Source organism: Uloborus diversus, chromosome 1 (genome assembly GCF_026930045.1).
Source record: "Uloborus diversus isolate 005 chromosome 1, Udiv.v.3.1, whole genome shotgun sequence".
Lineage (NCBI taxonomy): Eukaryota > Metazoa > Arthropoda > Arachnida > Araneae > Uloboridae > Uloborus > Uloborus diversus.
The window spans coordinates 14,104,047-14,121,435 of NC_072731.1; the positions used below are offsets into that span (position 1 = coordinate 14,104,047).

The following is a 17,389-nucleotide window of genomic DNA, read 5'->3' on the forward strand; positions in this document are numbered from 1 at the left end:
GTGGTCTCTGGGAGGCAGGCATAAAATCTACAAAATTTCATTTAAAACGTGTTGTTGGGGATATAAAATTAACCTATGAAGAATTTGAAACACTTTTAACCCAAATTGAAGCTTGTTTTAATTCTAGACCATTAACAGCTTTGTCTAGTGATCCCAATGACCTGTCAGCATTAACGCCTGGTCATTTCATTATTGGTAGACCATTAGTAAGTATTCCTGAACCAAGTTATATTGACTCCAACATTTCGCATTTAACCAGGTGGCAAATTATTCAGAAAATGGTTCAACAATTCTGGAAACGATGGCATAAGGAATATTTATGTAGATTACAACAGAGACCAAAATGGTTATTACCAAAAAAAAATCTTCAAATAAATGATCTGTGTCTTTTGAAAGAAGACAATTTGCCTCCTACTAAATGGAAAATGTGCCGAGTGACTCAGTTACACCCTGGCAGTGACAATATGGTTAGGGTAGTCACTGTGAAAACATCAGATGGTGTATTCAAGAGAAACATCACAAAATTATGTCTCTTACCTATTTAAACACTAATTAAAGCATACTTTTAATCCATATTGTTTGCATATGTTGAAATAATATTTCAAGGTGGGCGGCATGTTCAGCCCTAAATTCATTCAACCCACCACCAGAGTGCGCAACGATGCAACAGTGCGCACGCGCGTAACTAGCAACATTGATGTAACCTTCAGTGTAGATGTTTTGTCTTTCCAATAAAGTTGTTCAAAACCCGTGCTGCTCTTTCCATCGTTCGTACACGTGGATTTAAAGGCATCCGACAAAAGTCAGATTTTTTTGTCAAATGTCTTTGCATTCTTTAACTCACATGTTATGCACTGAAAAAGACTTTCCTTGTAACAGAAAGGGAGGGGGGCAGAAACACGTGTCCGCAGTGTTTCTGCACATTTGTTTTATCTGCTTTTAAGAATTATTTATGTTTGGCGGACTAGAACTATGATTGGTATACAGTGAAACCCCTCCTAACAGACACCCTTCAAAGGCGGACACCCCTCTTATGCGGACAATTTTTAATTCCCCAGTTCCAATGAAAATAACATTATTAAACCCCTGTCCTGCGGACACCTCTCTATTGCGGACAAAAAAAATTGTCCTGTTAGTGTCCGCATTAGAGGGATTTTATTATTTGTTTTAATTCCAACTTGATTAATCATACATTTTATTTATTTATTTTTAATTTTAAAAATAATTTTTTTGTAAAATTTTTGACACAAACAAAATTGTTTATGTAATGCGTAATTAAATTTTAGCAGGAATTTATTTTTAAAAACTATTATATGGACCAGGAGGTCTATACTACTATTCCAATAAGTTCAAAATTCATCACATGTGTGTCGGTGGTTCTTAAAACATAATTGGTACTTGGTAACTCGGCCGAGTGGTGAAAGGCCGAGTACTCGGTACTCAGCTACTCGGCCAAAGTGCTACTCGGTACGTCTCTAATTTTTATCGTACATAATTTTATGAAAATAGCTGTCGGGCATAACTATCTCTCCTAGTGACCAATTACCACCAATGCAATAAGAAGTTGTTGTGTTAGAGAGGTTCTAATGTATTTTCAGTTTGTTTCACCCAAAAAATTATATTCTTCTCAATGAAGCTATTCTTCTCAATGAAGCAGTGTGAAAAATAACTATAATTAAATAATAATAATAATAATAATAATAATAAAAATAACAGAATAAAAAAACAGGTTTAAACTAATTTGGATAATTGTTTGATTTTTTAAAAAAGCGATCAAGACTTTATATATATGCAGTGGTACATTGTTTATACATTTCTTTTTTACACGTTTTTATCATTTATACATTTCTTTAATCAGTGCTGATCGAGTCCCATTGCATATTGATATATACAAATACAAAAGAGACGACCAGCTACAAGTTCTGGCCCCAGCTGGACTGGTCCTAGTCAATTTACAATCCCCAGTGAAGATCAATTGCCCTCTTAAAACTATCTACTCCTTTGCTCATTATCACCTCTTCCGGTAAGCTGTTCCAAGGTTCCACTACCCTGCTAAAATAATAATTTTTCCTAATATCCATGTTAGCCTGAGATATAAATAGCTTAAAACAATGACCCCTTGTCCTGTTTTCAGTGCTAAACTTCAGCCCCGTAACATCTTTCATTTCAATAAATTATTATACATTTTTCGATTTATACTTTCTTTTCATACAGTCCCTTCAAAAACATATTAACAGTACTTCACTATATTATATATTATGAAACTTTCAACTGCTCATCTTAATATCTGCTCATTAAAGTTGTCTATTGAGTATTTTAATTCATTTCCAGATGGTATGGATGGTTTGACTGGTGTTGTAGAAATACCCCCAAAGAATTTTTCGCCCGTTGATGCTACTCAGGTATGATATAATAAATATATATTAATTTTAAAAGCATGTTCTTCTTGTTTTTATACCTTTAACGACCATTATTGGATACGTATGTCCCCTAAGCTCATTTTTCAAGTTATGGATTATAATCTATATAAATAAAATAAAGAATATATATGCTTGTATATATATGTGTGTTTATGCATATGTGTATTTGTTCCATATACAAATCCACAGTTTACTTCGGATCTGTACCAAATTTGGCAGGCATATTCTTAGGCACCCAAGAATGAACGTAGGTGGGTTTTCAAACGCCGGAAAAGAACCAAACCGTTCAAAGTTTAATTTTACGTCCCGAAAATGGCATTAAATGGCTCTTTTTACACGAAATAATTATCCGACCAATTCAAACTGTAAATCCACTGACTGCAATTAGGCCAGAATAATGCAGAGCTACTTATTATCTTCTTTAATTATTCAAATTACCTTCATAAGTTTTCAAGGGTGCCCATATAGGGGGAAGGGGGGGGGGCTCGAGCCCCCCTTGGAAATTAGAATTTCCTTGCTTTTAGTACTTTTTCTTTACAAAAATATAAAAATATTTCTTCTCCAGCCATTACTAAATAAATAATTAAAAATGTCAAATTTTAATGACTCTAATCTGTCCTGAAATCTGCCTCCATGGGGAAAATATCCTGCTATACTATGGCTAAAATTTTTGAGCCTCCCCTCCCTTCACCCCTTATAATTTTGCATATGGGCGCCCATGTAAGTTTTACTTTAGTTTTGTTTTTTGTTTAATAATGGAAGACATATTTTGTTTTCAACATTTATTGCATCCCATGGAGAAAAAATATTGCTATTTTGCTTTTGTTTAAAGCTAAATAGTCATTATTCTAGTCATTATTTGTAACAACTTTGTAATTATAAATGCATTACTAGATATGATATTGGTTAAAGAAAAAATATCAGAATATATGTTTAATTTGTTTTTTAATCCTGAGTGGTATTTTTGATAGATTACTGTGTAAAATTTTGAGTTTTTTCTGTATTGGTCAGTATTAAGGTCTTGAACAAGGTAAATGGTGGTGAATGGGGCCTTAAACACAGTAAATAATAGTGTTTGTAATTTAAAATACTGTAATTAAAAATAACAAAATGAGGATACTGTCATAGACTCTAATGAATTACAGTGATGGGATTCAAATCATTCAAGAACCGGTGTGCTTGAAATTTTTTGAGATTTTTTTTATGGAGGAATAATAATAAAATATTAAGCACATAATAATGACGTATTAAAAAAATCAATAAATACTCATTTTCAAGTTCATGTAGTTCAACAAAAAATAAATAACTTTTTTACTTTAATTTCCAAAAAGCGTTTCCGTGTTCACTACTTTCATCTTTTTTTTTTTTGTTTTTACTCAAGAATTACCAGAGTCAAGGCTCTGGGTCCCAATCTTCTAGTGGTAATCCAACTAAGTCAACTTATATCATTATGTTCGAAATATTTTAGACAGTCAATCTATTTCTTTTTTCTGAACAAATTTGATCTGGAAGAACACTTTTAGAATGAAATAACTTTCAAAATTTTATCAAATATTTTCTATAAATTTTCTGTACTCGTTTGCATTGATTTTGTTTTTGAGAACCTCAGAAAATTACTGAATAAGTGTTTCTGTCTTTATATGCTGGTTCGTGGAATGTTGAGAATTTTTAAGTAATGGTTAGCTCAAACCCGTTCGTAATGGCTGAATCCCATCTCCATTTATATATTTGTATGCTATGTGCATAAGATGGTTATAGATTATCTATCCTAGTTTTTAGTGCTCATTGTTGCATATTTATTGGTATGTGTGAAAATGTGATGTGATAGATTTCTAAAATATTTTATTGTTTAGATTCTTAGTTTTCAAGAACCAAATAATTTACAATGTAAACAAGGTATAAATCAAAATTGGTTTACCAGTAGGGAAGAAAAAACAACTTTGCATAATAAAGGTAATGCATTCATTCAATATTTATTCTCTGAAAAAAAACTTTGTTTTATATGTCTGTATAGGGTGTTTAAAAATTGTTTTCATGAATTAAAAAGCAAAAATTCATCTTTTAAATCTTAATATCAGGATAAAACATGTTTACTATGGATCTTAAGGCTAAATTGTAATCCTTAATAACAGTATTCACTCAGTTTGGCGTGCAAATTGAATTATTTCACACCTAAAAAATTTTCGGTGTTAGGGTTATATTGTAGAGCAATATTTCTAGATCCTAATCTGACTCAACCAAATCCATCTCTCTCAGTTAGGTAACAAACTAGCTGACGTTTCTTTTTCTTATTTTACCTATCATCTCAGTGCTATAGTATAACATGTGAGGTTTTAAAAATATTAGTACAACTAAGCAAGCATTTCATCAAACACCATTTCTTTCAAAGTTTTATCTGAAATTCCCTTTTTGAAAGGGGGAGCCAACTTTCCCCCTTCTGCTTATCAATGAGCTCATGGTAGTCTCTCAGCTTCGAAATTGAAACCTGGAATTGTAAATTTTCACTCTACAGTAGAATTTGTCGAATTTTGAGTGTGTCCAATGTTTTAAAGCTTGTAACTCGCTGTAAAATGCGACTATCTTGATGGGAAAAGTACCATTTTGAGAGATTTACTCTGCTCTTTCCAAATATGTACTTATTTTGTTATCTCAGAAATCGGTTGTTTTCTCAGAATTTTGTTTTTTTTCATCATTTTTCTTACATCTACTATAACTCGGTTGCGGTTAACAATTGGACACAATACTGGCTGGTTTTGTGCTCCGCTTAGGGTCTTCTATCACCCCCTTTTGTATGGCAGATTCAATCAAATTCACTCTGTATAAGAGTACTATTACCCTTCCTATTTTTTCAAAACCATTTATGAAGATCCTGTATATAAAATATATGATAGGTTGTTTTATCACAGTTAACTGTTTCTTTTCTTCTGTACATAGGACATATGTGGAAGCAAGGTATGTGGGCTAAAGAAGAAATAGAATTATTGGAAAATAATATCCGTCTGTATTGTGAGGTATTTAATTTTAGTTCTTGAATGTTTGAATAATATGTAACTGGAAATGAATATGAGCCAACGATTCATATATCCTTGAAAATTTTTAAACACAGAAATCTCTCACTTGACCATCACTTCTTTTACACATCTTTCCCAGCTGCATGTTAATTTTCAAATGAAGAACCAAGAAGCAAAGGGATGTTAATGTAAAAACAAAGATTTGGAGACTGCTAGCGCAAACGATAGGAGAAACATCAATGTGCTTTGACAATTTGTTGTTGGTGTTGCCCTGAGTACCCTGTACTGTCCAATCACGGATTGTATGGAATTTTTAGAAGTCCAGATGAGACGAATCTATCTGAATGGGGGGGAAAAGTAAAAATGTGATGCATATATTCTGCTCATTTGAATGAGACTCTGCTTCTGCAAAAGCTGACATCGCTAAAAATAATAGATTTGTCCATTTCCGGCTATAAAACGGATGTTTGTCTTTCCATACAATCCGTGGTCAGACAGTAGGTACTGTTATCAAGGGTGACTTAGAAACATTACTAATGAAAGCTTCAGTATGATGTCAACACTGGACAGATTCAAATTATACAGAATGTCTGCAATGTTCAAAGCAAGTTCTTTAACTAAAGTTTGTCTGTGGTCACTTACTTCTCTTCTCACTGTGTCAACTGTTTAGATCAGTGGTCAGCAATTGGCTCACTTTTTAATTTTTTCCAAAAAAAAATTTTTTTTTGCATTTTTTTGTGTAATTTGATTAAACGTGGTTATTGTGTCTGGGATAATATAGGATTGCATTCAATTTAACTGCCAATTTTTGTTTGCTAAATTTTAACTTCAACATAAATTATATAAAGTTATTGCGCAAATTCATGTTCTTAACAATTAAAATGTTTTTATGACATTTGATGTTTTTTTTATTATTACTCTTATGCACATGGAAATAAAACATGTTTGCTTTGCCTGTTTTATTTGGAGTTGAAGATAGATCTTTACTCTGTTCATGGAAAGGATAGACTGAAAGTAAGCAAACAGGTTGCCAGAAGGTTTTCTACTTTTGGGGACTTTTTCTGGAGTATAAAAAAAGTTAATCAATTGTATTAGCATTCGCCCAGTGGTGTAGCAAGTGGCACCCAGAAGGAGGTCTACTCGTCCCCGCCTCCATCAAATAACCAAATAAAATTTATCTCAGATGTTTTTTTTTAAATTTATTAAATAAGCACAGTACTGTGATAACTCGTGTGTAACATTTGTGTTTATGAATGAAAACATACAAGTAAAGATTTTTTATAACCAAATTCGATTGGAAATGAAGCAAACTTTATTTATACACATATTAAGTAGTAAACTTTTACTTGTTATTATTGTTGTATAATTCAATGAAAATGAAATTATTAGCAAAGTTTGAATTCTGGGGATCTTGGATCAATAAAAAAAGGGTTCCAAAATGACGGATCAGCTTTCTGAAACGAATTGCCATGTTTTGGTTCCCCCATTGGAGACTATTCCGGAGCCAACTTTCCTTTGAAGTATCCTAGATCCTTGTAATTTGCATCTTGGAAGCTGAAAATTTGTATAGATTAGTTTCAAAGGCATGTGTCTGTAACTCTCTAAAACATCCTCTAAATCGGAGGTGGTTGGATGGAGACCACTAGGTCATGTGACATGGAATGAATCTATGATGTTTAGTTTTTGCAGCAATTTTATGCACCTTTGCTACCTGTTTCCTTCCAAAACCAGCATGACTCAGCTTAAATAAGAGCGAACCTTTCTTACCTGCTGTGATGTACTTACACAGAAAAATTTTGTGCCTGTATATTATGACGTTTGGGTTTGTCGCTCATGGGCTCTTAGACTATTAGGATATAAGTATCAATTTTTGAAAATTGCTTACATTATGATATGCTTTTAATTCATCTTCAATGATAATTGTTTTCCTGACAGGAACAAACTAGATGTCATTGCCTCAGAGCAACACTAAGACATCTAATCCAAGAACTAACACTAAGTAATCCACCTGTTGCTCTGAGGCGATGATACATGTATGTTGTTACACAGTTAAAATATTATAAAATAACTGGTGCTAAAAATAGTTTTAAAAAAATAATTTTAATTTTGACCTCTTGAATTCAAATTATGTTTTTCGCAATCACAAGTGTGTGTGTATGTAGGCATGTGTGTTTGTGTGTGTGGGGGGTATGTGTGTTTGTGTGTAAGGGGGTATGTGTATGTGTGTGTAGGCATATGTGTTTGTGTCTGTGTGCAGGCATAAGTGATGAGTGTGTGGGTAGTTGTGTGTAGGTGTGCATGTATGTGTAGGTGTCTGTAGGTATGTGTAGGTGTCTGTATGTATGCGTGTGTGTATGTATGTGTTTGTGTATGTGTTTGTGTATGTATATAAATGTGTGTGTGTGTAGGTGTGTGTATGTATGTATATATATGTGTGTGTAGATGTGTGTATGTCTGCGTGTGTGTGTAGGATATGGACGCAACCTAGAGGCTGTTTTTGCTATAGGAGCAGCATCGTGAGATCCCGTCGACAGTGATGCTGCAGAGGGTGCTGGCGGGAAAATAAAATGATAGCACATCAAAAGAGTCAAGTGAGAACAATAAGCAATCGTGATTGCTCAAAAAATTCTGCTGAAAGTACCAGTTACTGAAATGATGCTGTGATTATTTAAGCTCAGTAAATGTATATAGTGGACACCGGTAATTAAATCAGTGGTTAATTGAATCAACCGCTTTAATGAATCAAATCTTCAAAATCCAGCTTTGTTAAATTAGCCGCTTTATTGAATCCGCTGCTTTATGGAATCAAAACTGTTTAGGACAAACATGATTCATATAAGCAACGACCACCGTGGTAATTAAATATATATTTTTTTTTTTTATTATTGTGAGGATGAATAATGCTTCATTTCTCTTTTCTTATATAAGGAACACGAAATTACAAATCCTGCCACAATTGTGTTTGAGATGTCTAAGGATGAAAGAAAAGATTTTTACAGAACAATTGCTAAAGGGTTGAACAGGCCTTTGTTTTCTGTGTACAGGAGAGTAATCAGAATGTATGATAACAAGAACCATGTTGGCAAGTACACAACTGATGAATTAGATAAGCTGAAAAAGTGAGCTAAAACTCTTAAAAGTGTTTTGATTTGTTAAAAAGTTTGATGATTTGTTTTCTATTTGTGTTATTTATTTTATTTATTTATTTTTGAAGATTACGCTCAGTTTATGGTAATGATTGGCAAGCAATCGGAGCAGCAATGGGAAGAAGTGCTTCATCAATTAAAGATCGTTGTCGTTTGATGAAAGACAACTGCAATCAAGGTAAACTTCGACCTGCATTCAATGGTTAAAAAATACTCACCTCTCACACAATTACACTGCATAGAATTATTTCTAAAACTTCTGTTCTGCATAGTGCTTATTTCCCCTATCATTTTTTTCCCCATCATTTCTGTTTCTTTGAGACTGAGATTTATGAAATGGATGAGTCCACCCTAGTTGATGCTTATGCAATGTAAATACTCCAACTATTTTATAATATGGTTCATAATAAGTTTGTGACAGTATGAAATCTAATGCTTCATATTAAAGATTGTCAAATTATTTCTTAATAATGTTTCTTGCATTTTTTGCACTTCAATATATCTTTTTTTTTCTTGTTCTATCACTTCCTATGTAGCCGTAGTCATGATATAAAATGTACACACACAGACTTTCAGCAGCAATCCAATGCTCTATTGTAAGTGATCCAATTGTAGACACATACGTCCATTAAGAAAGCCTAGTGGGTTACAATGTCATGAATGTTTGTGCAAGTGCTTGATTCTGCCAACAATATACCTTACTTTTGCTGCATTGCGTTGTCGTATTGCACCAGAGGCGGCGATTGAGACTGAAAAGTGAGGGCAAAATAAATAAATAAATAAATAAATAAATATATTGATTAATAAATAAATAAATAAAAATAAAAAAAAGAGGGGAAAATTTACTAAATTTTGCTAGAGCTGGTTTTGAGAGCAGATGAGTGGTAACTGATGTAAATCTAACAACTTAACTCATGTTTTTATTAAGATTTTGATGAATTTTGTACTCAATAACTTTCCCCGAAAAAACACTTAGACATGAATTAGGCTTACATTATTTACCGGAAAGTATTTTGAGATGTCACAAACACTTGGTAATAATCTCATTGAACAAGTATGGCTTGTTTAAGTAAAACAATTGATTTACTAATATCTAAACAATGAATACATAAACTAAAAATTACTGCTTGTGCTAAATAATGTTTCATAAACAGATATACAATGTAAAGCAAATAATTATGTTCTGAAACTTTTGACATTTGTGCTTTTTTTTTAAATATAATTTCTAGTTTTGGTTCCTCAATTGGAAAAAAAATAAGCATAAAAAATCCCCCCCCCCCCTTTCTTTCCTAGAATCACCGTCACTGTGTGCTCCTGGGGTAGACAACCTGCCTAGGATGGCATATTTTAGGGGCAGCCAATTTCATGATGACAAATGTAAGGAGGGGGGGGGGGCAAAAGAAAAAGTAAAATTTGTTCCTCAGTTTTTATTCTTTGCAGCTCAAATTGCAGCAATACATGAGTGTATGCTTGATGATTTAAGAAAAATATATGTATTAATAAGACCAGGGACGGCACTTGTAAACATTGCCTGGGGCGGCAAAACTACTAGAGCAGGCCCTGAATCTACCACAGAAATAAAAGTTGCGCCAAGTGACGCATGTTCAGCAATCAGGCAAAAAAAAATCTGTGTAAAATATCCCATCAATGTGTAGAAAAGAGCAATTTTGAGACTCAAAATCTTAATTTAGACCACTTCTCGCTTTCACATTTATAGTATTAGTAAGTATTATCAGCTCAGTGCTTTGTTATGCTTTTCAGGAAAGTGGCTGCCAGCAGAAGAGCGGAGGCTTGCTGAAGCTGTTTACGAATTGGCCAATGCCTTGCCTGGCGAGATGATTTCGACAGGCTTGTCTTGGGCTGTGGTCGCGGAAAGGGTCGGCACTCGTTCTGAGAAGCAATGTCGCACCAAGTGGCTCAATTATCTGAACTGGAAAGTGGCAGGGGGGACAGACTGGACCAGAGAAGATGACATAACTTTGATTTGCAGGTTAAAAATTAAGTTTCATTATTTCTTCAACCTTTTGGTGGAATAGATAGTTTTAATGTTGCTTCCCTTCATCTTTTAGTTCTCTGTTCAAAAAATTATTTTGATTGCTGTTCTTTATTTTTAGTGTGACAATGAACTAGTGGTGGTATTTTTCTTGATTTAAAGTGTAAAAGCTTGGGATGCACTTTTTAAAGTATTTTTTGTGTCAACTATAAATGTATTGCTCTAACTTTTAAATTGGTATGAAATAAGACATTCTGTGACGAAAATGCTTGTCTTGTAAGATTTTTCCAATACTTTTGTTCCCCTCATTTTTATGTAAATTATAATGATGTATTTTACATATGCTTAGAATTTTTCATATTCTTACCACACACTCACTTTGTTACCTGTGCTATGATGTTTAAATAGTTTTTCTAAATTTATGAAATTCATAATGCTGTCATTATCAGCTGCAATGTCCTGAAGCATTTTAAAACAATTTTACATAGAAATTCATTGATTCATTTTAGTTACAAGTTATTTTGCATTGCTTTGAAACATAATTTAATGCTATGTAAGGCTCTTCAATCAAGCCTTTTAAAACCTACAATGTGCTCTTTGTTGTTATCTCATGTGAAACTTTATATTGGCTCTTCGCCATATGTATTCCCCAGGGACTCATAACTGTTGTTTCATGTAGTACCACTCTATTTTGCTGTAAAGCATGATTATTAAATTTATAATCTACAAACTTGTAATAGTAGTGGCACTTGTAATAGCCCATTTATATTACATAAGTAAGAATCAACTGAACAGCTATTTTCAGGGGTTTTTTTTTCTTTTTTTTATTGCATCTTAAGTAAACTTTTTTTTAAATTTGTAAAAATAAATAAACATAGAAACATGATCTTTAACTTTAATAAAACATTGATGCAAGAAACTACCAGTGCACTCGCAAATTGTATCTATTTTTTTTTAATGCAAATTTGAAGTGAGTTTTACATTTGGGTCTGGTCTTTTTGCTTTGATACAAATACAAAGACCAGCAACAAGCTCTGGGCCCAGCTAGGCTGGTCCTAGTCAGTTTATAAGTCCCCAATGGAGATCAGTGACCCTCTTAAAGCTTTCCACCCCCCTGCTCGTTACCACCTCTTCCAGTAAGCTGTTCCAAGTGCCCAGGACCCTACTAAAAAAGTAATTTTTCCTAATTTCTAGGTTTGCCTAAGATTTGAATAGCTTGAAGCAATGACCCCTCGTCCTGCTTTCCGTGCCAAAATTATATCGTGAATCATGTCCCCTCTGACTCTCCTTTGCTCCAGGCTATACATATTAAGCCTATCATATTAAGTCTGTTATCATAGTCTAAATCTGAACATCTTTACATTAAATGAAGCTGCATAGGGATCACTCAGAAAATAACTCCTAAATTTGTCAAAGATATATTTATTTTTAAGAAACTTTCCGAGTGTGACTTAAAAAGCAGAACTATAAAAACAGTGCCATAGTTATACATGCGCTTATTTAGTGAAGATAAATCAGTTAGAATAATCTGAGGTGTAAAAAATTTTTTAAGTAAGAAAATCTAAAAATTTATGAAAAATTGATCATCTTATTGGTTTACTGAAGAGACATTTAAAAATAGATTAATCAAAAAAAAAATTATAATAATTATAATAATAATAAATAAATAAATAAATAATTATAAGAAAAAAGAAATAAATAAAGAAAATCAAAAGAATGTGTTTCAAAACTTAAAAAACATACAGGTTTCTTTTTTAAAATATTTTATCACTCTTTCAACAGTTTTTTTTTTTTTTAACTGATGTGAATTTTACAATTAAAGCCTTGAAGTTTTGAACAACTTGTTTTAATTTGTACTATCATTGCAATAACAAATGAGATAAGTCATTTTAGGATAGGCTTCTAAATTGAGAAATTAATTCAATATGTTGGTGGGTTCTTTTTACTAATGACAGTATAGTAACTATACCATTGTATTTTGTATTGACTAAGAATAAAAAATTTTGTACTTTTCTTTGCATCATCCCACCACTTATCGAGTGCCGCCGGTTAAATATTTTACAAATACAAATGTGATGACCAGCAACAGGCTCTGGGCCCAGCTAGGCTGGTCCTAGTCAGTTTTTAAATCCCCAATGAAGATCAATGGCCCTCTTAAAGCTATCCACCCCCTTGCTCATTACCACCTCTTCCAGTAAGCTGTTCCAAATGCCCACAAGCCTACTAAAGGAGTAATTTTTCCTAATTTCCAGGTTAGCCTGAGATTTGAATAGCTTAAAACAATGTCCCCTTTTCTTGCTTTCTGTGAGAAAATTTAACCTGTTAACATCTTTCATTTTGATAAGTTTAAACAACTGAATCATGTCCCCTCTGGCTCTCCTTTGCCCCAGGCTATACATATTAAGCCTATTAAGTCTACTGGGTTGTGTGCTGTAGTGATAGTGGATTCAAATTAAATTTTCTAAGGCAGTGTCAAAATTTTTTTGAAACTATGGGGAATATTATTTTAAACTACCGAACTGTTTATGTGTCGTAAAGATATCTCCATACCTTTAAACATAAACATCTTTGTTTATTCTGTGGAAATTTAAAGCTTAAAATACAATTTTGTTGGGCATTATTTTTTAATTTCCTAAGTAAACAATAAATACTTTCATTATCAATTTAAGCGAGAGAAGTAAAACACACAAAAATTTAGCAGGCATAATATGAGTCTTTTTCCCCTTTCTCACCGACCAACATGGCCGCTGCTCTCTCACAGTTACTTCAAGCACGAAAATGGGAGTAGAGATTCCCTTCTGTACTCCTACCTCCATGATGATACCAGACTTAATATGCTTAATATATATAGCCTAGAGCAAAGGAGAGTAAGATGGGACATGATTCAGTTGTTTAAACTTATCAAAATGAAAGATGTTAACAGGTTAAATTTTCTCACAGAAAGCAAGAAAAGGGGACATTGGTTTAAGCTATTCAAATCTCAGGCTAATCTAGAAGTTAGGAAAAATTACGTCTTTAGTAGAGTCGTGGGCACTTGGAACAGCTTACCGGAAGAAGTGGTAATAAGCAAGGGGGTGGATAGCTTCAAGAGGGCCATTGATCTTCATTGGGAACTAATAAACTGACTAGAGCCAGCCTAGCTGGGCCCCGAGCCGGTCGTCACATTTGTATTTATGTTTATTTTAAAGATATTTGTTTGTAAACAACAATTAAAAATTAGTATCTAATGAGGTGAAACTTGTTTGTCCATTTAATGAAAATAAAAATGTATTCAGATTTTCAGAAGACACAGGTTATTTATGATACTGAAAGCTCAATTTGTGTTCTGAAAAATATATTTTCATATTACAGGGTTTGTGCATTAAATGCAACAGATGAAAATCAGATTGAGTGGTCAAATCTGTCAAAGGGCTGGTTGAGGTTGTTTATTAATTATAGACTTTTTTCTTTATTAGTTTTTTTTCCTATTCTATTTTGTTTTAAATGACAAACATGTTATTGCCTGTTTTGCAGTGTCCGTTCTCCTCAGTGGCTACGAGGGAAATGGTGGAGTCTTAAAAGACATGTGCCAAATTCAACTGTCATTTCATTTCAAGGTTTGTATTTTACAAGAGTTTCACAAAGATACTGAAAAATTATTTGTTAGTGATTGTTCAGTTAAGACAGTGGTTCCCAAACTTCTCATGGCTCCCTAGTAAATCTCATTACATATATCTATGTAGAATTTGCGGCACTGTCTAGGGGTATTTTGAACGATACTTGTGTTCTTCATTGTAGTAGGATGTAGGATCCGTTGCTAAGAACTACAACCAGGTGACGACACATAATATTTATTGCATACAACACAAAGCACAAGACAAAACACACGCGGGAAAAAAGACGTCCGCCATCGCGGAACATTAACAGGTGTCTCCTTCTTTATCGAACTCCCCGCTAGAGGGCAGAGTTGCACGGAATGAACATAACTCAATTGCCAGCTTATTTCCTACAGATTCGGCCATCCTGCAGGAACTGGCCTCCGTGACTGACATAAAATTTCGATGTATGAAAATAAACATAATTAAGCTTTACATAAATCACAACGAAAGTAAATACAACAAAACAAAAAGAATGAAACACAATCCTAAATTCGTGAACAGTATTTCATCATGTCAGCGGATGAAATCGTTGAGTTAGGGCCCTCATGATTACCTACTTTTTCTACTTCATACCTATCTTTTGATTTAACACTTTTTATTTTGTACGGTCCTAAAAATTTCGGCCATAATTTTAGACCAGTTCCGAACTGCGTCCGTTGGATAGCCACTAAATCTCCCTCTTGGTATACAGGAGCTTTTTTACGCTTCTTATCGTACGTTCTTTTGTTTTCCGATTGAATTTTCTGGATATTTTTCTTTGCTTCTTGCCGGAGCAGATTTCGAGCGTCTTCTAGTTCTTCCACAAATTCCTCCATTAACAGTTCCCGCATATGAAGATCTTCTTTGTTTCTCATTGCGGTACCGATCAACAATTCAAAGGGAGTCCGCTTAGTACTTCGGTTGGAGGTGCTGTTAAGTATCCTTTGTAATCTGTCTACATGCTTGTACCATTTGGTAGGATCTTCAATGGATAACTTGCTGAGAACCGGTATAAGCGTGCGGTGCACTCTTTCTACTTGGCCATTCCCACGGGGAACTCCAGTTGCTATAGGCAGATGTTCTATTTTTTCATCAATGCAATAGTCACTAAAAGCCTTAGCGGTGAATGCTGGTCCTCTGTCGGTTGTTATTCTTCTGGGATTTCCGAAAGTCTTCTGTTGCAGTCTCAGTTTGTCGAGCGCGTCTTCTGCAGAAGTGGATTTAACTGGATAAAGCCAGGTAAACTTCGTAAATGCGTCAACCACTGTCAGGATGTGTTGGTACCTCTTGTTTGTTGACGGCATAGGACCTATAAAGTCAACATGGTAGGTGCTTAGCGGTACATCTTCTTTAGGGATAGGGTTCAAGAATCCTTCTTTCTTTCCACTTTTCTTATTTGCTAGTATGCATGGCACACTGTTCATAATTACATCTTGCACCCGTCTAGTTATGTTTGGGATGAAAAATTCCAATTTGACGATCTATTCGGTCTTTGCTGCTGCGAAATGTCCTTTTTCGTGAGCTAACTTTATCAGTTCAGTTTGCATGTCTCTGGGAGCAACAATTACTTCACGACCGTTTTCATACTTATACAAAACATCATTCTTTCGAAAAAGTCTTGAGCGTCACTGCCTTTCAGGAGGGATTTCAAATGTTGAACGCTTTCATCTTCTTGTTGAGCCCGTTTTAACTTTGCAGTGAGAGTATCAGTCGTGATAACAGCCACGGGATTCCTACTTAAAGCCTCAACGTGCTGCATTCTGTTGCCGGGACGATGTGCTATTTCGTAGTCATATTCTTCCAATAGAAGTGCCCATCTGGCTATTCGAGTGACTAAATCTTTTTTGTCCATAGTTTTTTGAAATGCTGAGCAATCTGTCACAATTTTGAAGTGGTTACCCAGGAGATAAGTACGAAATTTCTTTAAAGCTGCGATAATAGCAAGGACTTCCAACTCGTAACTACTGTATTTTTCTTCTGCCGGAGAGGTTTTCTGGGACATGTAGAGGACAGGATGCAATTTTCCGTCGTCGGCTTCTTGTAATAAAACGGCTCCATAGCCAATTTGGCTTGCATCTGTATGCAGTTCAGTAGTTCTTCCTGGTCTAAAAATACTCAACACTGGACTTTCTGTTAATTTTTTCTTCAGCGTTTCAAACGCTTCAATTTGGGGTCGATCAAATACAAATGAATTATCTTTTCTCGTCAAGTCGCTTAGTGGTTTTGCTATTTTGGAATATCCTGGAATAAACTTGCGGAAATAACCGGTGAGACCTAAAAAAATCTGAACTTGTTTAACGGTAGTCGGTGTGGGAAATTTTTTTACTGCTAGCGTTTTAGCTGTTGACGGACGAATTGTCCCATTCTCCACGATGTGGCCTAAAAATTCTATTCTTCTTTGCAAAAACTGGCACTTTGAAAACTTTATTTCCAAGTCATATTTTGAAGCAACTTCGAATACTTTCTTCAACTTTTCAAGGCCTTCTTTCTCTTCCTTAGCTGGAATTACTAAATCGTCCATATAGATTATTACAATGCCTTTACGCATAAGCTCCCAGAAAATACTGTAAATATATCTTTGGAAAACACTAAGGCTTGTACTTAGACCGAAAGGAACTTTGTTAAACTCGAACTGTCCGTCTGGAACGACAAAAGAGGTGAATTGTTTGCAATCTTCATTTATGTTCACATGAAAAAAACCGTTTCTCAAGTCGAGTGTTGTGTACACTTTAGCTCCATAAAGTTTGTCTAACACGTCTTCTATTAATGGCAGCAGGAATCAATCTTTAACGAATTTACGGTTTAGTTTTCTGTAATCAACGCATAATCTGGTACTTCCATCCTTCTTTTTTACCAGTACAATTGGACTTGCATACTCAGATGAACTCGGTCTGATTATTTCTTGTTCTAGCCATTCATCAATTTGCTTGTTGACAGCCTGGTTCTCAGTGTTAGATTTTTAATTTAAACTTTCACAAAAAGTGAAAGAATCACTTAATTTGAAAAACAAAAATCATTAAAAATACGTTTTTGCATCATGCAGAATCAATCCTTTTTCGATGTAAACATTGCATCACGTTGTGATATCATTTATGCGATCGGTTGCAATAACTCAGTCAAATGAATGAACTTTTGGGTGAACCGAGTCGCGAGTTCATTGTATCTTATAACCGCGAAGTTTTTTTTGATTGAGTTACTTTTT

The 17,389-nt window shown here is 34.1% G+C and overlaps 1 protein-coding gene across 2 annotated transcripts in view; it reads left to right on the forward strand.

Moving 5' to 3' along the window:
- LOC129228038 (cyclin-D-binding Myb-like transcription factor 1) overlaps nucleotides 1-17,389 on the forward strand; it is a 37,791-nt gene that overhangs the window by 14,391 nt on the left and 6,011 nt on the right. For both annotated transcript variants that reach the window (XM_054862678.1, XM_054862669.1), the window contains 8 exons: nucleotides 2,332-2,402; nucleotides 4,274-4,373; nucleotides 5,355-5,431; nucleotides 8,360-8,550; nucleotides 8,646-8,755; nucleotides 10,339-10,567; nucleotides 13,922-13,990; nucleotides 14,084-14,166. In XM_054862678.1, the coding sequence (XP_054718653.1) occupies nucleotides 2,332-2,402; nucleotides 4,274-4,373; nucleotides 5,355-5,431; nucleotides 8,360-8,550; nucleotides 8,646-8,755; nucleotides 10,339-10,567; nucleotides 13,922-13,990; nucleotides 14,084-14,166 (930 nt within the window). The remainder of the gene's footprint in view (nucleotides 1-2,331; nucleotides 2,403-4,273; nucleotides 4,374-5,354; nucleotides 5,432-8,359; nucleotides 8,551-8,645; nucleotides 8,756-10,338; nucleotides 10,568-13,921; nucleotides 13,991-14,083; nucleotides 14,167-17,389) is intronic.